This window comes from Leuciscus leuciscus (assembly GCF_965113295.1).
Source record: "Leuciscus leuciscus genome assembly, chromosome: 3".
In the NCBI taxonomy this organism is placed as follows: domain Eukaryota; kingdom Metazoa; phylum Chordata; class Actinopteri; order Cypriniformes; family Leuciscidae; genus Leuciscus; species Leuciscus leuciscus.
The window spans coordinates 16,542,912-16,568,415 of NC_138727.1; the positions used below are offsets into that span (position 1 = coordinate 16,542,912).

Here is a 25,504-nt window from a genome sequence, read left to right on the forward strand (position 1 = left end):
TTTATGTCAATTCGATTCAGCGATGAATACTAATGTTGTCCACCAGAGGGAGCCACAGGGATAACAAATACTTTAAGATCACGTTAATATTAATTAAGTTATAATACTAACTTTGTTTTAAATGGTTGATATAAAAACGTTTAGATTTTTCGATTTATTCAGATATACAGAAAAAGAAATGTACATATAATGAACATGTAATATAGTGCAAAAAGTTATTTTCTAGAGTTATTTTTTCTAATTGTCTAATGAGTTCATTATAATTTTTTTACAATTATCAGAGAGGGGCACAATACATTTTGAGACAAAAGGGGGCAGGGGCTTGCATTCTATGCATTATGCATTCTAATCAACGTCTTTGTGAAACAATGTGAAACGCAAAGCCCTTTTTTGTTTGTTAAAAACCACGGATTTGATTTTTGTGTTTTTCAAGAAACCCATTCCACGCAGGATGATGCTACATTTTGGAGGTCCCAGTGGGGCAATGATATCTGGATGTCTCACGGTACAGAGCGATTGGTGTCGCCATTTCGAAAAATAAGTTTGCTGGTGAAATACTACACCTTGTCAGTGACCCCAAGGGTCATTTCTTTTGTTAGTGGTTTTACTTGGCTAGACCACCACAGTTCTTTTAAATGTGTATGGGTATAATCCTTCTAAGGAAAATACCACCTTAATTGATATGATTAGCGATAATATACAGTACTGGATAAATAAATACCCCAATGCTGGTATTATTTTGGGTGGGGATTATAATATGGTTAAATAGTGATTTAGATAGGTTTCCTTCCAGAGCTGCTTCTGTAAGTCCAATTATGGATGCATTTATGATGAGATTTAATGTTGTTGACATATGGAGAGAAACATATCCACAGCTGAGACTCTATACCTGGAGCAGCAAGGACCACTCTAAGCAGTCTCGAATAGATTATTGGCTTATTTCCCAAAACCTAGCAAACAGTTGTAAATCAGTCAGCATTCACGCCACGCCTCTTACAGACCACAGTGCTGTCTCTCTTAAGGTTAGTCTCTCAGCATCCCTTGATTTCAGATCAACTCTTTCTTATTGGAAACTGAACAATTCTCTTCTCCTGTATAAAGATGTTAAAAAGAATATTACATTATTGATTGAGCCATATTGGAAATGAGAATTAGCGTTAGATTCATATTGTTGCCAGTGGGAGCTGTTGAAGTTTGAAATCGGTAAATATTTCGGAAAATTTGCTAGTAACTTAGCCAAACTTAAAAGAGCAGAAGAAAATAAGGTGGTGTCTAAAATTGCAATACTTTTTCTTCTAAACCCCCAGAGCTGCTTTCTGAATCTGATAAGCTTGAGTATGCTGAACTGCAATGTAAATTAGATGAGCTGTACACTTATAGAGCACAGGGTGCTTATATAAGATCTAGACAAAAATGGACAGAGGAAGGAGAATGTAACACAGCAAATATTTTTCAGATTAGAAAAGAGTTGTTTAAAAACCTCATTAATTGAATCTTTAAATATTGATGGGACAGTGACTAATAACCCTCAAGAAATTGCACATTTCTGTGCTGACTTTTACTGTAATCTTTAGCATCAAAATTATTCTGAAGAGGCAGCTTGTAGGCTACTTTTCTTAAATCTGTTCAAAATTGCACGACTATTTTGGGTAATGATAGAAACCTCTGCGATAGTGAAATTACTTTATTAGAAGTTAATAACTCAATTATAGAACTTAAAAACAATAAATCACCCGGAACCTGCGGGCTTATCGAGTTCTACAAACAGTTTTCTAAAGAATGATCACCTTTTTTACTTAAGGTCTTTGAAGAAAGCATACAGAATGAGACTCTCCCCCCAACTCTCACTGAAGGTTTAATTACTTTAATCCCGAAACCCAAGAGAACGATTTACTTTTAACTGACAATTGGCGTCCTGTATCTCTGCTCAACAATGATTAAACCCGGTTAAATAAAAGGGAATTAAGTTTAATTTATTCACAATTTATTAACATCTTATTTCCCTAATAAAGGTTGAAAAGTGAAGTATAAAAGTGATTTAAGAAAAAAAAAGGTGTAGTAAAACTCCTCAAAAAACGCGCACACACTCAATGTTACGAACTGCTCCGAGACACGAAGGTAGAGATCCAAATGCAGCTTTAATGAGGGGTAATCCAAAGACGAAATCCAATAAACAGGCAATGGTCGAAACACAGGTAAGCAGTCCAAACAAACAAATAAATAAACAAACCAACAAAACAGGCAGGGACCAGAGGCAAGAGAGTAATCCAGGGAACAAGGCAAGATATCCAAAAAACCAAGAAACAAGAAAACCAGGGAAAAACGCTCAGAGATGCAGTGTAACACAAACAAAACTTCGCAGTGTGTGAATGAGTGAACATGGTATAAATAGGTTGAGACTAACAGGGTGATGAGACACAGGTGAAGAGACACAGGTGAATGCAATCAGAGACGATGAGTCCGGGCAGTGAGTTATGGGAAATGTAGTTAGTGAGTGAATAGGAGAGTCTGGTGTGGAGTGCCCTCTGGTGGTTCTCAAGGGCACTCCAGCTGGTGACCGTTACACTCAAACCTGACTGCACATCACATTTTTTACTTTATTGATTCTGCTTTTATTCCGGAGTCCCTTTTATTTTATTGCTCCGGAGTCGCATATCAGTCACAAAATGCGCCACGGGGAAGAAAAAAACATCTATAGCCTAAGTCGCACTGGACTAAGTCGCATTTTTTTAGAAATTTATTTCACAAGAAATAAATAAAAAAATGTTACAGACAGTTCTCCGTTACGGACGTGAGCGCTCTAAAGCGGCACTAAAATAATGTTTTAAAACTTTCACAGAGACCTCAAACTGAAAGCACAAAGCCTGTCTTTAAATTTAATTTCGTTTTGTAGCCTATTAATTGTATCTTAATTTTAATCGATGTTTCATCAACAAATTGTCTGGATTTAATAAGAAGTAGCCTAAATATAGGCTATTAGAAAATAAATAATCAGGATACGGAGGCGCTGGCGAACCTGGAGCTCGTCTCATAATGAAACTCAGCGTAGGCCTATAAGGTAGCCTATTGCCTCACAGACCTGAGACATTTGGATAGCTTGAAATGTCTACTTTTAAGCAGAACAATTCAAAACGAAAGAAAACAGACTGCGCTGCTTATGTAATTCGTATGAAATGTGCATTTCTCTCTGGCGCTGCGAAGATCGCGAGTCGTCAACTTCATCTGTCTAGCCGACACTGACATAAAAAATAACTGTTTTATTAGTAAACAATTAAAATGTGTCCTGCTATATTTTACATATTTGCCTGTTCCTTACAAAACACTGACAGTGGGGTTTTTGAAGGTTTTTTTTTTTTTTTTGAGCAGCTGCGGGCAAATTCTTTCGACACACACACAATATTAGCCTACGTAACACTCTGCGCTTATGTTTTAAAAAGATAATTTAACATATAAATAACAATTTTTTAATAGCCCACTTAAAGTGTTTATTACAAATAAATGACTAAATGCTAAAAATTTATACATTTTAATGAACAAACATATGCGTTGCATATTTACAATTCTGTGAAAAGCACCCCCACTTCCCGCGGCCCTGCCTCAAACGCTCATGTTTTGGGGTCGACAGCTTATGAAAACTTATTTCTGGGTTTCTTAGCTTGTTTGCTGTACACCTTGTCACATAGCAGCTTTTAGGCATTATTCTGTCTTTTGTTAGAAGCACGAAATGACAAGGAGACAGCCTCTCGCAATGCAAAGTCAATGGAGACGGTTCACGGTTGCACTGTTCCCCCGCCCCGGTGGGCGTGGTCTTCAGATTATGACGCGTTGCGCGCTGTCTCTATTCCTTGTTCAATTTAGTTCACCATTATTGTTGGTCACATGCGCCTGTGTGAGAGAGAAAAAACTATTAAGTTCCCTTTCAGGATTGACTTGACAAATACGAGGACTGAGAAGAAACTGATCAGTACTTTGCAGAACTCTTGATGGTGTAACGTTATGGTTACCCAGAGACAAATTTGATTGATATTGAGGTCCTTATTCATTTAAACAGCTGTGATATTTTTAGAGAAAAGACACTTCGTTTATTTATTTATTTTTGTTTTTTATTTCATTTCATTTTGACATTGAAATGACCGGTCTGTGTATTTTTTTGGAGTGAGAGAAGAGTGCACTCGAGGAAAAATGTTCATGGTTGAACATTTTTTCACTTTATATCAAATTACATTCCAGTTCAAATCTAACTCTTGTCTGTCTGTTGTTTCTCAACACAACCCGCTACTTCCTTTACGAACTTTAAATCCTCTGCTAAATCTATTTGTACCTACAGCAATTCATTTAATAATTAATTATCAAATTCTGTAGACGCCTGTTACATAGCTCTAATATTTGCTAAAAGACTAAAATCGGCTATGAGACTCATACTATGAACTAGTAGTTCTGTAATAGATGAGAGACAGTCTGGTTTTATGAATAAAAAACAAATAGTTAATAATATAAGATTGGTTCTTGATTTATTCGATTATTTTTTTAGATTTCTATAAGCCGTTTGATTCTTTAGAGCACAATTTATTATGAAGTCATTACATAGATTTGGTTTTGGAGATATGTTTTGCGAAGTTATTAAAACCCTTTACAATAATAGAAGCTGTTGGATTAAATTAAAGAATGGCACTTCCCCGAGGTTTAGTTTATCTAGAGGAGTCAGACAAAGGGTGTCCCATTTCTCCCTATTTATTTCTACTTTGTGTGCAGCAACTCTCCACGTTTATCTGTGAAAGCAGTATTTAGGGTATCCGTATATAGCAGATCGAGAAATTATTATATTAGCCAATTAGCAGATGACACTATACCTTATTTTTAAGAGATGCTTCCCAAATCCCTATAGTAATTGATTATATAAAACTGTTCTCTAAAGCTTCAGGACTTAATTTAAACATAAATAAATGTGACTTAATGTCTATTAAAGATTGCACTGCACCCTCTTTCTATAATATTCCAGTTAGATCTAAAGTTACATATTTAGGCATCGTGATCACTAAAAATCAAGATAGTAGATAATAGTACATTGAACTTTGACCCTGTTATAATAAAAGCCCAAAGAAGATGCAATGCATGGTTGCATTTGGCAAAACAAAATACATTATGTTAAGAAGTACATTATGTTCAAATAAATTTTCTTGATTTCTCATCTCTGAACAACACTTTCAAAATGAATTCGATTAGACCGTTTTTGTGTAATCCAAATTCAATTTGGGATTTTATCCCTAATTACTTCTTTTCCAAATTAGGTGGTCTCCGTTCCTATTGATCTGTAATTATAATATTGCTAGAATCCCTTACAACTTATCTAAGTTCCATAAGCAAGCATTACTTGCGTGGTCTTTCATTTTTAAGCACAACTTTTCCCCTCTCCGGTACTTTATTTGGAACAACCGGGAAATTGCATATAAGAATAATTCTTTGTTTAGTAATTGGTTTGTTTGAGAAACACATTTTTACTGTTTCTCAGTTGTTAAATTCAGAAGGTGTTACTTTAAATTATGAAGAATTTTTATGTAAATTAAATTTCCCAGTAACTCCCAAGGAATTTTCCATAATGGAAGCTGTTCCTAAGGAGTTGTTTATGCTTCTAAGAAAGTCTTTTAGATCATCTAACTGTCATGTATTTGTCTCTTGTTTTGTGTGCAAACACATGGTTGGTTGTTTTGACTATGTGTTTGCATTGTCTTGTGTTTTGTTTCCTTTCCATGTTGTTAATGTTGTATTAGTGTCACCTGTGATTGTGATCATGTGTCCTTACCACGTTCCTTGTTCCCTCGTTAGTATTGATGTCATCAGTGTCACCTGTACCTTGTAATTATGTGTTCTATGTAAGCTCCCGGTGTTTGTTCCTCAGTGCTGGTTCGTCTTGTTAACATTCAGTTCTGTGAGTATTGTGGTCTGTCTGTGAAAGTTCCAGTTCCGGTTTATTGTCAAGTCTAGTTATTGTTTGTTTGCCCCATCGTGGGTCTTTGTTTCTAGTTGTAAATAAACCGTGTTTTGTGAAAGTTACTGTCTGCGCTTGGGTTCTATTTAGCGTAACGTGACACTAACACTTTACCTATTTCTTTAGACCCATTTGAACTCCCAGTAGGAAAACTGTGCTTTTTGTCACATCCTTCATCACGTATTATTATAGAATTAGATCTCTCTTTCAAAAGGACCTTGTAACAATTCCAAATGTGGCGTCATATTGGATGAATTTGGTTGACCATATTGATTGGAAAAAAGTATGGACTCTGCCTTTGAAATACATAATAACTAACAAGGTTAGAGAAATTTCATTCAGATTATTACACAAATCTTACCCTTTTTTGAAAAGGTTTAAGTCAGATATAGACACAAGTTGTTCTTTCTGTGGTGTCCCTGATGAAACTGCTCCTCATATCTTCTGGGATTGTCCTCTCAAACAACTATTTTGGGACGAATTTTCTCATTTTATCAACTGCAATGTGCTTCCTGGTTTCTCTTTGTTTTTTAAGGATGTAATGTTTTGCTTCTTTAATATACAAAAAGCTACAATTAATGAATACTTTATTATTAATCTGTTATTGCTCCTTGTAAATTCTCACTTCAAAATCCTTTACTCATTGTTTTTAGGAGAGGTCCAACAGTACATCCAAAATATCTCATCATCCAAGAATCATAAAGCTCTTAAGCCAATAACCTTGTTTCAACTTTTTAATTTATTTCATTAAAGTTTTCTGTTCGGTTTTTCTATGTATATATAGGCCCATGTATAAATTATGGATTTTATTATCATTTAATTGTATGTAACATTTTTGCTATGTAGGCTACTTGTATTTTTGATACCTTGGCATTAAAAAGAAATAAAAATAAGGTGGATAGAGGACCTGCCCCTCCTGAAGAATACAGAATTTTTAACATATAAAGATAAGAGTGTTTGGAAAATGCTGAGGTGCAATAGGTGATTGTCTACAAACATTTTTTTTATTATGCTGGTTGAATGTCTCCTCATATCCTGATAGCAATCACAATGTTAAGCGGTCTAACACACATACCATTTCTCAAAATCAGGTACGCCAATATGGTTTATATAAAATATTATTTATTGAACAATAATAGTTAATTATACAAGAATACAAAGTTTGTAGAATGGCAAGGCAAGTTTATTTATATAACACATTTCATACACTGTGGCAATTCAAAGTGCTTCACATAGAGAGGAATAAAAATAATCACAAAATAAAATCAAGGAAAATTTAAACAGTTATTCAAAAGCTTTACATAGAAAGGAATTATAATAATCACACTATAGCAATTTATAGCGCTTTGCATAGAAAATAGACACAAAATAAAAGCAGTGGAAATTAAAACAGTCATAAAAGAAATTAAAAGAGATAAAATGAATTCGAGTAAAATGAATTAAAATAGTAAATAAACACTGGTGTATCTTATTTTGACTGAGATTTCCCCATGACGGTCAGTATTCTTCTGTGGATTTTCATATAGTACCGTGGATTATCTGAGCCCACCAGATTAGTAATCTGTACCAATCAGCAGATATGCTTGGTGTTAAAGATATAGCCTTCATAAATAGTACACTAGTGTTCTCATTTAAGCATCTCTTCTTGACAGACACAGATCTAGCTTTGTATATGACTACCCAGTGAACATTAGTTTCTGTTTCTTTCAATTCCGAGGGCGTTTTAACTCCTACGGTGGCCGTATTATTCCAAGATTAACATGGCTTCCAGTTCGACTTCGTCTTTTAATGCAGCATCCAAATGTTTATATGTGTGTTTGGGTTGTTTTAAAAAAAAAAAAAAAAATCATTAATATATCATAGAGTTGACTGTTGTGGTGGTGATTAGACGAGATCTGTGGTGACGTGACAATCGTACTGCATTGTGGGACATATAGGTGCCTGAAGTGTACATTTGAAGTAGACTCGCTCCCTCGGTCAAAATCGAGGAAACGAGGGTCTGTCCATATAAACTTTCCCTCGTCCACTTCACGAAGTGGAACGCACTTCAAAATGGCGGCAGGGATTCCCCCGAGGGGACGTGCTTAGGGAAGTTCGCAAGTGCGTGTCTTAAAGTGGACTGGAACGCAGCACATGAGTGTTCCTTCAAGTGATGAAGTTACTTTAGAAAACTATTACAAAGTGCAATTAGTTATTTAGTCAGTTAACATGTAGGTTATGACCTCTATGTAAAATGAATAATAGTTTTATGTTTTCGTTATTTTGGTACCATTTCATTGCTAATATCAGCTATCCCAAACGAATGCAAACTAATGTTAGTAAAGTATCAGTGCTATCGTTATTCTGTATATTGAACGAGATTAATAATGTAAGGCAATGTTTACAGCGTAGGCTACATAATTTTGTCCGTGAGCAGAGTCAGAGATCAGTTGATGCGACGGATGTGCGAGGGAAAGCTAAAGGTAGTGGGAAAGGCAAAGGAAAACTAAAAAACAAAGCCGGTGCAAGTGACTCTGCTACATGCATAGACGGTAAAAGAAATGGACAAAGCGACCCCATAGATTTCAACGGAGAAAAGTTAAGCAAATTAGAAGCACCAGAGCCCGTCTACGGAGAGCCTTGGCACTTCCTATTAGCCCCATTGTATCGATCTTGGTTGCAGTTCCATTAGAATTCCACTGGAGGTGATCGCGGGCGAGTGCAGACTGAATGAGAGTCTATGGGGCTAGACGGCTAAATGTGTCTCTTTCACCCGATTGCCGTTGAGAAATCTCAGATTTTATTATAGGTTTTGCAAGTTCAACATGGGTTATAGGTCGAAAGTTGAATGAACGAGTACTTATTTCTTTTCGATTTCTTACAGTTTGAGTTGTTGTTGCCCATAACACGCTAGCATTCTGCTAATGACGTCAGCGTTCTGACGTCATTGACATTTTAAAAGACTTTTTAAACCAAATAAGTGACTCTAAAAAATCTAACACCCAGCAATGTGTAATTTCTTTGCATCTCCTTTCGAATACAACATTAAAATTACTAGACAAAAAATTATATCCTGAGAAAAGTGGATTTTGAGGGTTTTTCGCCATAGACCTCCATTCATTCTGCACTCGCCTGCGAGCGCCCCCGCATGGACAGAGACGTGTTACTGCAGCCAGTCCAGAAACCGGAAGTAAGCAGAGAGTGCCAATTCTCTTCCTATTAGACATTCTCTGGAAGCACTCACTTCCTGATGGCTGAGCGTACTGCGCAGACTCAAACTGAGCTTGATGACGTAGATGTGACGTGAGCAACCTGTCTGACAGTTGCAAGTCTTGTAAGTACGAGCTGTCCATGAGCTAGGAGCAGGAGCAACTTTATGACTCTCTATGGGCTTCTCCCTTGACTTTATCGGACTTTATGCCTCCACGTCCCCCCGATTGACTGCGAGCTTCTCCTCCTGTCTATACGGTAATTTCCAAAGAGTCGCGTGGTTATGACGCAATCGTTAGCCTATTTTTACAACAAACTGCTTCTACGGGGCCATAACGTAAGATCCAAGGTAATGGAGCCTTTTATACATTGTCGTGTTTCTTTAGAAATAAACAATGGACAGTTTCTGCACCCTCACTAATGATTTCACCAATGCAAACATGAGGTAAGTACAGTAAGAGCTTCGTTGTGCAGCGTAACGGCGTCATTGATTTCATAACGAGTTTTGGCAAGTGTCCAGATAAACTCTGGAATAGTCTTCCTGATACTGTTCGTTGCTCAGACTCGCTCTCCCAGTTTAAAACTAGATTAAAGTCGCATCTCTTCAGCCAGGCATTCATATAATCCTACAGTTCAAACTACAATCCGGCCTCTAGCTCATAAATGCCAGAGGAGAACTGGCCCCCGACTGAGCCTGGGTTCTCCCAAGGTTTTTTTTTCTCCATTAGGTCACCTGATGGAGTTTTAGGACACCATTAGGTCACTTGATGAAGTTTTTCGGTTCCTTGCCACTGTTGCCTTTGGCTTGCTCAGTTGGGGATATTTAATTTAATTTTATCAATCAATAAATTCCTCTTGAAACAAACTTTGTTGTATTATTTTAATTTAATACTGTGAAGCTGCTTTGATACAATCTGTATTGTGAAAAGCGCTATACAAATAAACTTGACTTGACTTGACTTGACTCACGCTGTGTGATTGACAAGCTTGGGCGATTGGAAAGGGATTGTTCTTTGATCGCTTTCTGTATATATTTTAATCACAGTTTAAATAAGATTATTTTCATCCTACCAAGAGAAATGAGGTGAAGTTGATATTTTAGTCACTGGCTTGATTTACTGATGCATAAACAGTATTGAACGATTTTGAGAGAAAGATTATCTGTCTGAACTTGAACAATTACACATCAGAAATTCACATAACCCTCTGGTTCCTCAGAGGCTCGGATGAAGGAACTAAAAAAATACTTTTGTGTTCATTTGTACATCCAAACGCTGAGCAACTGCCATGCTTCGCTCGTTTGCAAGCCATGATGTCTCTCGAGGAAAAAACAATATCACGCTCACGCAGCTCATTTTCTGATGGCCAGGGCCAAATTCTCTTTGCGGGCAAAGAAGAGAAAGGGGAGGTGACTTTTCCCCTTATGACGACATAAAGGAAAGATTCTAGATTCGCCCGTCTGAGCTTTCATTTTCTCAAAAATACCCAGGGCCTGGTTTACACCTATCAAAATCTCTAGCCACTGGGGGACCATAGGCAGGCTAGGGGAACTCATATTAATGTTAAAAAAAAACTCATAAAGTGACATTTTAATGTCATGGGACCTTTAAAAACTCCAGCAATAGCAAAACAGCCAAACTCTGAGGTAATTGTTGATAACAGTTCAGTAAAGTCCTCAGCAAAGGCTGGAGAGTATTTTGGAGGCCTGTAAATAATGATAAGTAAAATGCGTGGAGCACCTTTTAACACAATAGCCAGATATTCGAAAGATGGATAATTCCCAAATGATATTTGCTTACATTGATAGACAGCTTTAAAAAGAGCAGCTACAAATCCAGGTTGTTTGTGGTTAAGTCGTTGACTAGAAGTGATTTATTTTTAAGTGAGCGGATGCTTAAAAGTGCTAACTTAACAGTCTTACTTTTTGTCCCCACAGCAATCTTAGTTTGACGTGTAATAGGCACCAGATTAGTTGGGTTTGCTGTACGGCTATTGAAGGCCTTAGACTTTCTATCACGTAATAGAACAGCAATAGAGAAAGATACAGGCACACTGGGTTCCAACAATTCAGGGACAAGCCAACAATTCAGTCAAAGTACAAAGGTTAAATAAAAATATAAAGTTATAAAACTTAACTTTGCCCTCCGTCAAAATTTGATCGGGAACAAATAACAGATTTGTGATATAATTTACACTATCTACATTGCATTTTCATGTGTGGTCACCAAATACTGCTAGATGAAAATATGACTTCCTCAAAACAAGGAGCCAGACACTATCTGGGTGTAGTGGTTAGATACCACTATGTTGTTAGATACAAAGCGGAAGGAGGAAGCAGCCAAAGACTGGAAATTCTGTGACATCCAGTGCAGGATCCTTTGGAGAAGCAGCTTTCACAGGAACTTCTGGGAGAGGAATTCTGACATGACATGCAGCTCTGACATTCCTCTTCATGTCTTATTCTGTGACCTGAAACAAACAAACAAAAAAGTTTACAGTCATAGATCACAATTAGAAGAAAACATTTTTAAAATATTTCAAATGAAAAGTGAATATAATCTTCAAAATCATTTGTAGCTGATCTTAGGCTCATTACCTGCTTAAACCATTCATGTCGAAGGATTTTCCTCAAATCAATCCGTTGTCTTGGGCTTTCCTTCAGGAGGGATCGAATCAGGAGGCAGCATTCTGTGCAGAACGATAGAAGTGAGTCAGATTATTACCTTAAACTTTACAAACCTGCTGTTTTTGTATTAAGCTGTAAGATTCGACTATCCTATAAAGTACGGTCAGAAAATCAGAAAAAAATGCTTGTATTATCCAATACAGTATCTATCTTTTATACAGGCACTTGGCTCAGGTGTTACTTTTTCGTAATTTCTTTGTTTTGTATGATTTAAATTACAGTTGGTCTTCTTTGTTGTGATGAAAACCATCTTACCGTTAGACAAGCCAGGCTCAGACCAGGTGTCTTCATCAATCATTTGCCTGTCTCTTGGTTCTGGATAGCGTCCACACACCAACAGGAACAAGAGCACTCCCAGAGACCACACAGTAGCTGGTCTCCCGTGGTACTTGCCCTCTGTATAGTACTCAGGTGGGGAGTAGTCTAGAGTGCCTGCAGAAAAAAGATTTGTCTGATGGGTAAGTACCATAGCATGAAATACCATAGCATGTGGTAAAAACATCTGGTGTTTTTAATAAAAAAAAAATGCTGCCTCAAATGTGAGTTATGGTTTATACGATACCTATTGAACTAGTCACTAGAACTTAAGTCCCAAACTACAGGTTTGATTCATAATGCATACCACAGAATCTTTCATAGCCAGATTCCTGCAGGAGATCTCCGCACCCGAAGTCGATCAGTTTGACCTCAAGAGTTTCTGTGTTGATCAGCAGGTTCTCCAGCTTAACATCACGGTGAAACACTCCACGGCGACAGCACATATGAGCAGCCGTTGTTGCCTGCGCCATGATAAACCGCGCTGTGTCCTCATTTAGGCTGCCATCATGATGATTCAAAAAATCAAACAGATCTTCACAGGGTGAGGGACGCTCCAAGACCATGATATATTGGTCAGGCTGGTCCTGCCAGTCCAGCAGCTCAATGATCTCTTTAACTTTGGGGCCCCTATAAGCAAGGATTGATAGGCCAACCTCTAATGGGACTTGTGCGGGATGACCAGGCTGGAAGAAAGATCATTGTTATATGAAGGGGTTGTCATTATGTTTACATATTTTAATTTGAAAACAACATAGTGAGTGTATCCTACTTACAATGTAGATGTATTTCATGTTCTCCGGCTTTCTGGCAATTTTCACTGCCACCTGATCAACCAAAAAAAAAAAAAAACTTTGTTACATTTCTAACATGTCAAATGCAGTAAATAGTGGAAAAATAGTGAGACAAAATAATTTGTTGGCTAAATATTGTAAGAAAATGACGATACCTCAAGGCCATCCTCCAAGCGTTTTCCTTCATAAACAGAGCCGAATGATCCCTCACCGAGCATTCTGCCGATTTCATACCGGCTCAAAATGTTGTCTGCAAAAAGATGATTCATTTTAGTTGCATGGAAAGCAGTGAGTTTAATGCTTGAGGTCATGGCCGTAAACTCACCCTCAGTTGTCACGTCCACTCTGTTGTTGTGACCTGGTGCTGGGCTGACTGGACTGTGATGGACTGGAGCTGGATGGGTTTGAACCTGCTGATCTTCAAGACCACCGGATATAGCTTCCTGAAGACCATGATCCTCTGCAGCACAGGCACTGGACTGTAGACAGTTTTGATCTAAAAGCAAGGAATATCAAACAAAAGCAAGTTTCAAGTCAAGTCACCTTCATTTATATAGCGCTTTTAACAATGTAGCTTTACAGTGATTATAGGAAATTAAAATAGCAGAGATTGTTTTGGCTTTATAGCAGCTCTAGAATAAAGTTATTGTCCAGCTAAAGTTAGTTTTGATTGATTCACTTTCGTCGCAACGATCATTAATTTAGTCATTAACTTAGGGGCCGCTAACACGACACCGTTTTAACAGAAAACTCTTAAGTTCTCTCTGCGCAAACTTTAAAAACGCGAACCTGTGAGAACGCTGATGGCGTATTACGAGTTTAGTCTATAGGTATGCGCGTTTGAATATATATGTGCGCAGGCGTGTAGTCAGTCCATCTTTACAAACCAATCCTCAGCAAACTACTTGTCTGGCCTTAAAATTGATGATACAGAATAAATTAATAAAGTTAATCAATTAAATAAATAAATAATTAAATTAAATTAATTAATTAAACACTGCATAGTCATATTATGGTGATTCTTCAGATATGATGTTATTAAAAAAATAAAAGTTCTGTTTAAATATTTAAGACATGTCCTGGAAAAAAATCATAACTTTGATCAAACTTTTGGATTTTGATATAGGTGTGAATTTGTAACTATGGTAATTAATGGCACTTCATCCAAGGGAACAGAAAAATTCCCTTAATTAATTAAGTTCCCATGAATGACACGTTTCCATTAATGGATACTCATATCTAGCTGAAAATGATGTAGACTTTATGATGTACAGAGCACTAATAAACAGAGCATTTACACATTCTCAACTGATCATTGGATTTACCCTCAGCGTGTCTCTCACTAACGGTTGCAGTGGTCTGATCCTCCACTTTCTGACCCTGACCTGAGCCACTCCAGTGAAGAGAGAGATGCTCTCCAGAACTCCAGTGAAGAGAGAGCAGATCTACAGAACTCCAGTGAAGAGAGAGATGCTCTCCAGAACTCCAGTGAAGAGAGAGCAGATCTACAGAACTACTCTTCTTCCTCTTCCTCTCCTGACTAGCACTTTCCTCACTAACAGGCTGATGATACACATAGATCACATAGAAGAGATTTGACCTTGATTTTCTTCCCATATCACAATAAACAAAGAACATTTAAAACAACGGCACAAAAAGGTGTCAAAATCTTCCAAATATTCATATATATTCAAATTCATTTGTAGCTTATTAGGGCCAATACCTCAGACCATTTCCGGAAAGGTGCTGGACTGTGGTGGACTGGAGCTGGAGGGGTTTGAACCTGCTGGTCTTCAACACCACAGGATAGAGGTTCCTGAAGACGATGATCCTCCGCAGCACAGGCACTGGACTGTAGACGATTTGGATCTAAAGCAGGGAATATCGAACAAAAGCACGTTTCAAACAAATAATTATAATAATTAAACATTGGATACTCATATTATGGCTATTCTTCTGTTAAAATGTTTTATTTTTTAAACAATCCTTGTTTAAATATTCATAAAAAATTGTATCTGATTATTGGCTTGATCAAACTTCAGTTGTATTTTGATATAATATGGTGTGGTCATATCTGGTAATTAATGACACTCCAGTGATATTCTCCAATGATCATTTGACTTACCCTCAGCTCTCCTCTCCTTTCTCGGTGCAGTATTCTGGTCTGAGATGATGACCTCCATCCTCCTCCTCTTTCTCATTGGCATCTCATTTTCCTCACCAGGACTAACGGGTTGATGGTATTCAGCGGCATGGGTGCTGGATATTCTGGACACAGAAACAAACTCAAAAGACAGAGGTGTTAACGTTAAATGTCCAGGAATAAGCTCGGGGTGTGTCCGGGTCGGGCCTTGCATCCTCCTTCAAGTTCAAACTGCAATACAAAACAATACAAATACAATACAAAATACAATAAAATAAAATACAATGCTCCTCAGAAATACCCCTCCCCCCAAACAATAAATAAATAAATAAAATAAAACTCCAAACTCCCTCTGAAATAAGAAAAGAACAATACAATTAAAAAGTCCTCAGAAATAATATGAACTTTAAAAAAAGAAAACGATGTAACGTTAGATGATAGATCTCCTTCTAGAATAGAAGTCTCCTCTCTGAAATCCTCCGAACAGCTTCAAAATCTCAAGATCGATCAGCACAGATAATATTCAGCAAGAGTCTCTGAATTCGCCTCGTCTCTCAACAATGATAGCGATCAAAGTATTTGCAGTCAGAATTTCATAGCACGCGTCGCCATAGCAACTAAAATTCGAAGCACTCATATGCAGGCACGCGCACCTGAAGTCGCCTGCGTGAGCAGAGCGCGTGAGCGCACATCGAATCTGCAAACAAACCGAATCTGTTCATGCTCTGAATGTAACCATTTAACAAGTGATATAATAATGTATCATTACTGCTTAGCTACAAAATGGAAGTTTAAAATTCAACTGTTAAAGCATGAAATAAGGTACCATGAATCAGTGAATCGTTCAAAAAAAAGTATCAGACATTTATGTCAATTCGATTCAGAGATGAATACTAATGTTGTTCACCAGAGGGAGCCACATAATAGCAAATACTTTAAGATCACAGTTAATAATAATTCAGTAATAATGCTAACTTTGTTTTAAATGGTTGATATAAAAACTTTTAGATTGTTCTATTTATTCAGATATACAGAAAAAGAAATGTACATATAATGAATATGTAATATAGTGCAAAAAGTTATTTTCTAGAATTGTCTAATGAGTTAATTATTATTATTTACAATTATCAGAGAGGGGCACAATACATTTTGAGACAAAAGGGGCAGGGGCTTGCATTCTATGCATTATGCATTCTAATTGTATCAACGTCTTTAGAATGCCAAGGAAATAAAGGATAAAAACAAAACAAAAAAACAAGGAACTCTCTTTTTTTGTGTGTGCCCTTTTTGGTCCTTCCGCCCCTGCCCCTGAGGAGGTCTGTGCACGCCACTGTTGTTCATAATTGTTCTCTGTTGTTCATTTATTAATGTCGATATCGTTCATTTCACTTAATGCCAGGGGCGTAAGAAACAATGTGAAACGCAAAGCCCTTTTTTTGTTTGTTAAAAACCAAGGATTTGATTTTTGTGTTTTTCAAGAAACCCATTCCACGCAGGATGATGCTACATTTTGGAGGTCCCAGTGGGGCAATGATATCTGGATGTCTCACGGTACAGAGCAATCAGCAGGTGTTGCCATTTTGAAAAATAAGTTTGCTGGTGAAATACTACACCTTGTCAGTGACCCCAAGGGTCATTTCTTTTGTTAGTGGTTTTACTTGGCCAAACCACCACAGTTCTTTGAAATGTGTATGGGTATAATCCTTCTAAGGAAAATACCACCTTAATTGATATGATTAGCGATAATATACAGTACTGGATAAATAAATACCCCAATGCTGGTATTATTTTGGGTGGGGATTTTAATATGGTATTAAATGGTGATTTGGATAGGTTTCCTTCCAGAGCTGCTTCTGTAAGATGATGCGATTTAATGTTGTTGACATATGGAGAGAAACATATCCACAGCTGAGACTCTATACCTGGAGCAGCAAGGACCACTCTAAGCAGTCTCGAATAGATTATTGGCTTATTTCCCAAAACCTAGCAAACAGTTGTAAATCAGTCAGCATTCACGCCACGCCTCTTACAGACCACAGTGCTGTCTCTCTTAAGGTTAGTCTCTCAGCATCCCTTGATTTCAGATCAACTCCTCCTTATTGGAAACTGAACAATTCTCTTCTCCTGTATAAAGATGTTAAAAAGAATATTACATTATTGATTGAGCCATATTGGAAAAGAGCATTAGCGTTAGATTCATATTGTTGCCAGTGGGAGCTGTTGAAGTTTGAAATCAGTAAATATTACAGAAAATTTGGTAGTAACTTAGCCAAACTTAAAAGAGCAGAAGAAAATAAGGTGGTGTCTAAAATTGCAATACTTTCTTCTAAACCCCCAGAGCTGCTTTCTGAATCTGATAAGCTTGAGTATGCTGAACTGCAATGTAAATTAAATGAGCTGTACACTTAGCACAGGGTGCTTATATAAGATCTAGACAAAAAATGGATAGAGGAAGGAGAATGTAACACAGCAAATATTTTTCAGATTAGAAAAGAGTTGTTTAAAAACCTCATTAATTGAATCTTTAAATATTGATGGGACTGATTGAAAGGGGTGGTAGTGGCGCAATGGATAAGACACATGCCTTTGGTGTGAGAGACCCGGGTTCGAATCCACTGTGAGACACCAATGTGTCCCTGAGCAAGACACTTAACCCCTAGTTGCTCCAGAGGCGTGCGACCTCTGACATATATAGCAATTGTAAGTCGCTTTGGATAGAAGCGTCAGCTAAATGAATAAATGTAAATGTAAAATGTAAAAATGGGACAGTGACTAATAACCCTCAAGAAATTGCACATTTCTGTGCTGACTTTTACTGTAATCTTTACCATCAAAATGATTCTGAAGAGGCATGTACTTTTCTTGAATCTGTTAAAAATTGCAAGACTATTTTGGGTAATGATAGAAACCTCTGCGATAGTGAAATTCCTTTATTAGAAGTTAATAACTCAATTATAGAACTTAAAAACAGTAAATCACCCGGAACTGACGGGCTTATCGCAGAGTTCTACAAACAGTTTTCTAAAGAATTATCACCTTTTTTTTACTTAAGGTCTTTGAAGAAAGCATACAGAATGAGACTCTCCTCCCAACTCTCACTGAAGGTTTAATTACTTTAATCCCGAAACCCAAGAAAAATTTACTTTAATTGACAATTGGCGTCCTGTATCTCTGCTCAACAATGACTAACCCCGGTTAAATAAAAGGGAATTAAGTTTAATTTATTCACAATTTATTAACATCTTATTTTCCACCTTATTTTAGGTTGAAAAGTGAAGTATAAAAGTGATTTAAGAAAAAAAAGTCGAAGTTTTAAGTTATTTAGTTAATTGGTGATTGACCAATGAGAGCGCTCCGTCATCACGCGCCTGCGTAACGAGGAGAGAGAGCTGAGCATGATAGAGGAGAAAAGACGTGAGCTGAATCTGATCTTTGCGATCTAAGTTAAAGGAATATAGTCAAAAGAAAACCTCTGAAAAGTAGAAATGAGTTAAATTGATTTATTTTGTACCATGAAGTGTATTGAGAAGCTGATTGAATATTGTTGAGTCACATTTTACTCCGGGGTTAAAGTGAACCGCGTGGGTTCACCGACGCCATTGTTGGCCATGCGTGCCTGTGAGACGCGCCTGTGTTAAAGGAAAAAAGATGAATATAGAGGTGAATGATTAATATATAATTTCTTGTGAAAAAAAAAATATTGCTATGTTCCATTGTTTAATTTGAATATTTCAATCTAAATGATTATAAGTGTTGTCATAGTGAACCGCGTGTTTATTCCTTGTTTAATGTATACATATAAAGGCCATTGTTGGTCACATGCGCCTGTGTGAGAGAGAAAAAACGATTGTTTTAGAGGTAAAAGAGTATTATATATATTTCTTTGTATGTTTAATTGTTTCCATGCTTTCCTGTAGCTCAGTGGTAAGAGCGTGGGTTCAATCCCAGGGGACTGCACATACCTATGTATAAATGTATAGGATAATGCAATGTAAGTCGCTTTGGATAAAAGCGTCTGCCAAATGTAAATGTAAATTGTTTATTTTGATTATTTCGATCTTTGATGTTGAATTCACTAAATGAATGCTCTGGTCTGTGATCAGGCCAGGTTTTTTTTCTTTGTGTTTCTATTTCTCTTTTTTTTTCTTGGTTCTACGGATTGTGATACTCCTGTGATCTTCTGTGACATCCTGTGAAACTTCACGTTTGATGGCGAGCCACCCAAATCTGCTACAGAGAAAGGAGGACAACAAATCATAAAGAAGAGGATAATATCCTTTCTTTAATTCACCAGTCTTGCTTCAAATAAGACATTCACTATCTAGAGAACTATTAAGTTCCCTCTCAGCATTAACTTGACAAATACGAGGACTGAGAAGAAACTGATCAGTACTTTGTAGAACATTGAACTCTTGATGGTGTATGATTACCCATAGCCAAATTTGATTGATATTGAGGTCTTATTCATTTAAACAGCTGTGATATTTTGAGAGAAAAGACACTTTGTTTATTTATTTAATTTTGTTTTTTTATTTAATTTAATTTTGACATTGAAATGTCTGTGTATTTTTGGGGGGTGAGAGAAGAGTGCACTCAAGGAAAGATTTAGGAACCTGATGGATCTTCTCCTTGCCCCCCTGTGGCCCTGAAATCTAGGGTAATGGGTAATGATTTATTTTCCTTCAATTTAGTTTTTTAAATATATAAAATTGAATTTATAAAGTTTTTTTTAAAGTTCATGTCTGAAATAAAAACAAATCTCTTAACTAATGCTGTAAACTATGGGAGTCAGTTGTAGCCTACTAGGCTTCATTAGCCTACTATAATCCTGGGCTCCACGGGTGCGGCGCGACAGTGTCTTGCCAGCTCTTTAGCGGTGGGATTTCAGCCGCATGCCTCCTTCAGCTTCTCAACATCACCAGCATCCCACTCAAAGATGCAGGCCGAGAGCCGTCCCATGAAGGGGCCGTAAAGCGGATGGCTGTCTGTGGTTACCCCGACTGCGATCCGCCGCATAAAATGCCACATGTCGAGCCTGACCACCAGCTGGTCCCACTCACTAAACATCGCTGCCGCCTTGCCTTTACCACCTGCAGAGCAGCAGTACCGGTCCACATAAAGGACTTGGGGAGGAGCTTCTCCAGTTCGGCAGTAACGATACACGATCCCAGAACACATAGGGAGCAGGCCTTTTCCCTCTCCTTCCGTGAGGACACACATCAGAACGTGCCCTATTTCGTTCCCCACATCGGTCACCCATGCAGCGGTGCCAGCAGCATCACCAGCTAGCTTCTTGGTGACCTAAAGTGGATGATAAGAAGTATTAATATCAAAGAAACAAGACCTTTTTATTTTACAATGAAAAATAACACCAAATGTGACTAAATCAGGCTTTACCTTTTTGATGGAGTCCATCTTCAGGATGGAGCCATACACAGAGGTGACCTGGGCCTTAAGTTCAGGAAGGCGTGTCAGCACATCTTTGGCATATACTGACAACAGCCAAGCTGGACAAGGCACAGGCACCATCTGTGGCAGTGGGGCAACGAGACGGCCGGGATCAGTGTCCTAGGTCACAGACTTCCTGAGCATGGAGAGGTGGAGAGCATGGAGAGACTGGCCCAGCCAATGCTCCTTATGCCTGATGCACAGGTGCCTGTAAAGAGCTGTCGCACTGTTTCCCAGCGTGCGCCCCCGCATCAGTCTCACAACCTCCCTGTCACAGGACAACCTTTATCGAGTAAAAAGGACCAAAGCACATTGTCAGACCATTACATGTGTAAGTGTGTATTATGTAAAGAGATAAAAAAAAACTCATACCTGTTGGTAAGGACCGCAGGAAATTGATCGCGGTGGCTGGGATCCAACTGTTCCAGGATGTCTCGTGACCAGGCTGCCAGCTTCTTCTTACAGGACCGGCACTCCAGGTACTCGGTTGTTATAAAGTACCAGCCATTTATGTCCAAGACCCTTCGGACGGTCTTGTACATGCCGCAAGCAGTAAGCTGGATGCCAAGGCGATGGCAGTTGGGTTGGGAGCACAGCAGCCTGAATGCCCACATGCGGTAAGGAACCCAGAGGCACAGCCTGCTGTGGAAGAAGCCATCAGGTTTGGAAGGAGGCTGAGTGTACAGAGGGCAGGGTCCAGGGGGAGACCACCACAGGCGCAGACTTTTCGTCAGCGCCAACCTCCCAGACTTGTCCCTGGTAAAGAGAGCCTTGCTGACCCACAAGTGCTGCTCTGTTGGGAGCATCTGCTTCCAACCTTCAGGCAGCAGTAGTTGTGGGAGAAAAAATTGTGTGAATATTTAATCTCTGAGGGCTTATATTTAATCTCTGTGACAAACACAGCTTTGAGTGAAAAAGTTAGATGCTCAAAGTTGAGAGGAAAAATTGTGGTGGTAGAAAAAAGTATAAATGGAGTTGCCATGGAATAAAACATAAATAAATAAATAAATAAATAAATAAAAAGCAGAAAAGAGAGGTAAAAAAAAAAGCCAGGTTATTGGGCTGGCATGATCAGAAGGTGTAATACACCTCCTACCTTATTGATTCCAAAACCATCATCTGAAGACTAATAATACAGAATCACACAACATGTTAAACAATGTAAGTATTCTGAAAATGAAACCACAAATGTAAACCCATTCATGTAAATGTCATTCTCACCTATAACATCTACTGTATGTGTGCAGCTGCAGCAAGCAAATCAGAATCCGATGGCTCCTCCTAGAAGTGACTGCTGTGAATATTAGAATGAAGAGCATTAATTACAAGATATAAAAACAAAAAAATCCAATAAGCAAAAAATAAGTAAGCCTTGTGTCTGGAGGTGCTGTTTCTGGAATATTTGGGCGCAACTTCTCAGCATCTCTACGCTTAAAGGGATAGTTCACTTTGAAATAAAATTTTGGTATGTTTTAGCTTACCTCAAGGGCATCCAAGATGTAGGTGTCTTTTTTTCCGCAGTAGTTTCAATTTAGATATTTTTAGGTCAAACCGTTCTTGTCTGTCAGTCATATAATGCAGGTCTATGGTCACTGTCTCAAAGAGCATGCACAGAGTCCAAATTAAAACAATTCCCCATCGTCCAAATTAAACAATTCCCCATCGTAAGTACACATTGATGGCCCAAGACACGAAACGAGCGGTTTGTGTGAGAAAACGAACAGTATTTATATTGTTTTTACCTCTTGAACACAGCTGCGTCCAAATGATCTGAGAGCGCGGGCGGGTATATATACACTAGATGTCGCATTGGCTACTGCGAAACACTTGGACGTGGCTGTGTTTGATTATGCTACACAGACGCTACATTGATTATGGCCAAGCATGCGCCCTTAAAATAGCATATGAATAACATGCGCAACGCGCCACTGACTTTAAACTAGATTTTTTCGGTTAGTGGCGGAATTGTTTTCTAAACGTGCAAAATAGCATGAGGGAACGTTTGCGCCGGAACACGCCTCCTCTTTGCGCTGAACCGCCCCCGGGAGCGCAAGTGTATTTCTTAGTTAACCGACGTGCGTCTGTGGAGGGAAAAGTATGCTGTGCGCGGGTGCAAAATAGGAATGATATATGCGTCGCTATACAAAGTCAATTGCGCTGGGTGCAAGATAGGGCCCTAGATGTCTTAAGGCGGAGTCTTGAACGGCATCACACCGGTGGCCATCTTGTCACAGGGAAGCTTTCTGGCGAGCTCTGTGGTATCTGAAGTAAGGTGAGTGATCAGCACGAACACAAATCCCCTTATCTCGCTGAAATCTTGACAGATTTACAAACGGTTTGGTTTCTTACAAACGTTATTAACGTGGCTATAATTCTGGATGCTTGAACATGTTTAAATATATTATATTATATTTATTGATAAGTATGCAGTGTCATAACTACATCTCTGACGTTTATAACAAACTAAACCGTTTGAAAATCGGTAGAAAATTGAGCAAGTTATGGTTATTTAAAAAGTACATGCACCATTAACACAATGTTACGAGTGAGCGAGCTCCCTGTGGCAAGATGGCCGCCGTGTGCTGACATCGACCTCCATTGGCCAGCAGCGCGGATGAGACATCTAGCCTTTATTATATGATATCTATGATTAGATCGTGTTCCTCCCGAACCTTGTTAATAAAACATAATTTGTCCTCCAACCAGGGAGCACACAGTGGTCGTTTTTGAGCTGGGCGGTTGGCAGAACCTGATGGATCTTCTCTGTGGGCCCCCTTTGCCCCCCAGAGCCACAGGGAGCACACAGTGACCCTGAACTCTAGGGGTAATGCTCCCCAAACCCCAATGGGGTCATCTGTGGGGTTGTGGGATGCTTGTACTGCTTAAATGAGAGAAATTGCTGAATTTGGCATAATCTGGGGGTGGATTTGGCAGGGTGTTTGAGACTTGCATATTAAGTAGCCATGTGCTTCCTGAGGCATTCATGTTAAGTAGCCATGTGCTATTGTCACAGTATCATTAGAACATATTAATCTAAAAATATATACAACATTTAAATTATATTGTTAAATAAGTGTATTAAATAAATGTAAATTGTAAACTGTAATATTGAAATTAGACTTAATATTTTAATGATTTTATGAAAGTATGATGTACTGCGACATCAGAAAGGGCTATTTTTTATATAGGCTCCACCTATTGGCTATTAACGCTTGCCGTAAAGCAAGTCAAATTTGAAGTTTCTTATGTCTCATTCGAACTACAGGTCCGCTACCCGATCTGGCAAACTTGCATAGTGCGGTTATAGCCGATAGAGGGTCGCAAAGCAAATGCAGAAGTGCCGTTTACCCTGTTACGAGTTGACGAAACACTGAAACGATTTTGGAAAAATTATTTTAAGGTACAAAAGAATCTTTGGTGTTGCTTAAAAAAAAAAATCTCTTGAATTTATTTTTATCTAAGTAACTTAAAGTGCAAAGAAAAGACATAATCTGCAAGAAAACTATGCAATGAAATACTGTCTTGAAACATACGAATGCTCCAAAATAATGGGTTAATTTGGAAACGTACCGCTTCAGACTTTCGATGCCTGGGGTCACACTGGTTGCAGAGAGGCTGACCTTAAACCTACCCTTCAGCACTCTTGTCATGGTGGTGAGGCGGGTAGATGAGAGGGCCCTTGACATGCTCTGATAGGCTGTCCCACAGAGCAACAATCTCATCTACCTTGTCCTGTGTGACAAAGTCCTGATAGCTTGACGATATCCAGCTTGGCCATCTGGTCCCACACTCTCCACCTGGGCATCAAAAGAAGAAATTATTACACATCTATATTATCACAGGCATATCATTCTCCAATATCAAAGTAACATAATATTTCATGTCCATAAGGTTATTTATTTGGTATGTAGCAGTGAAATATGCAAAATGATCTACAGCTAGCCATTCATTATTGAAAAATAACCCCTTAAATGAAATATCAAAATGATCACCCCATAAAACCTCATTGATTGCTAATGGGTATTTATTTACCTGGCTCTGAGTGGCTGTCTCAGGCAAGGAAGACTCTGCTGGACCTATCTCGGATGATGACAGACCAGGAGGTTGTAGGGCTGCCGTATGTTGGTGACTGGGCTGCAGGGGATTTCAGGGGAGCTCCATAAATTCACCAGGAACATCGAAGCTCAAATCCTCAAACCCCTATCTGGGGTGTCAGGATCGGCAAAGTCTACCTCAAGAGCTCTACTGGATTTGAAATACAGGTTTTCCACACCAATGAGCTCTCCTATAGAAAAACAGAGTGCATAATGCAGATGTTTTAACAACACATGGGTGAAATACAGCTGCTACCCATAAGTAGCATGTGCATGACCACAATACCTGTGTATTCATCCAGGCTGGTATAGTCCTAAACCATCCTGAAGCCCAGAAGCTGTTCGCTCAGGACGTTCAGGTACAGCAGCATCTGGCCGCCGTAGCAAATGTTTTCCCTGCTGCCACCTTCAACAGCAGCGACTCCACGTGCTTCGTTCCACTGCACCAGCTCTTCGAGCAGGTACACTTGAAAGTGCAAGGCACTTGCACTTGTACCTAAAAACAAAGGCAGAAGTGATCACCAAGAAAAACACTTGAGTGTGCACACACAAACAATGCACATTATTTTTGTGTAATGCAAATCTGGTACGAAGCGATTCAGGTGCAGGTGGGACGACTCCAGGGACGTTGTGCCACGTGCACAGCGGTACAAAGGCAGAATGACCCCTCCCTTGGTCACCTCTCCTACCTTTCTGTACAGCTGTACACCTGATGGGTCCTGGATGCACTTTATGTGGTGCTGCTGGGTAAGCCATTCGGTAATGTTTGGCAGTTTTGATTTATATGCTGTTTAATTTCTGATGATAACGTTCTTCTTGCATAATAGCGCCCCCTAACTGTTTAACAGT

At 38.6% G+C, this 25,504-nt stretch overlaps 2 protein-coding genes and 1 long non-coding RNA gene across 3 annotated transcripts in view; all 3 read right to left on the minus strand.

Moving 5' to 3' along the window:
• LOC309493613 overlaps positions 1 to 24,986 on the minus strand; it is a 52,814-nt gene extending 27,828 nt beyond the window's left edge. The window contains exons 1-3 of the long non-coding RNA XR_014204014.1: positions 24,942 to 24,986; positions 24,594 to 24,846; positions 24,132 to 24,358 (exon numbers count right to left, since the gene is read on the minus strand). This is a non-coding gene — a long non-coding RNA (uncharacterized lncRNA). The remainder of the gene's footprint in view (positions 1 to 24,131; positions 24,359 to 24,593; positions 24,847 to 24,941) is intronic.
• LOC309493609 (serine/threonine-protein kinase pim-3-like) lies at positions 10,884 to 15,483 on the minus strand. The gene is made up of 8 exons (XM_082162746.1): positions 15,096 to 15,483; positions 14,694 to 14,839; positions 13,126 to 13,466; positions 12,953 to 13,003; positions 12,484 to 12,862; positions 12,117 to 12,293; positions 11,772 to 11,863; positions 10,884 to 11,644 (listed from the first exon to the last, which is right to left on the minus strand). Exons 3-8 carry the CDS (start codon positions 13,279 to 13,281, stop codon positions 11,633 to 11,635), a joined length of 867 nt encoding a protein of 288 aa, XP_082018872.1. The 5' UTR covers positions 13,282 to 13,466; positions 14,694 to 14,839; positions 15,096 to 15,483; the 3' UTR covers positions 10,884 to 11,632.
• Positions 20,682 to 21,388, minus strand: LOC309494670 (uncharacterized protein; the record flags this gene model as incomplete). Its single annotated transcript, XM_082164085.1, has 2 exons — positions 20,934 to 21,388; positions 20,682 to 20,844 (listed from the first exon to the last, which is right to left on the minus strand). The coding sequence occupies exons 1-2, from the start codon at positions 21,365 to 21,367 to the stop codon at positions 20,682 to 20,684; spliced, it is 597 nt and encodes a 198-aa protein (XP_082020211.1). The 5' UTR covers positions 21,368 to 21,388.
• Positions 24,987 to 25,504: the final 518 nt, after the last annotated feature.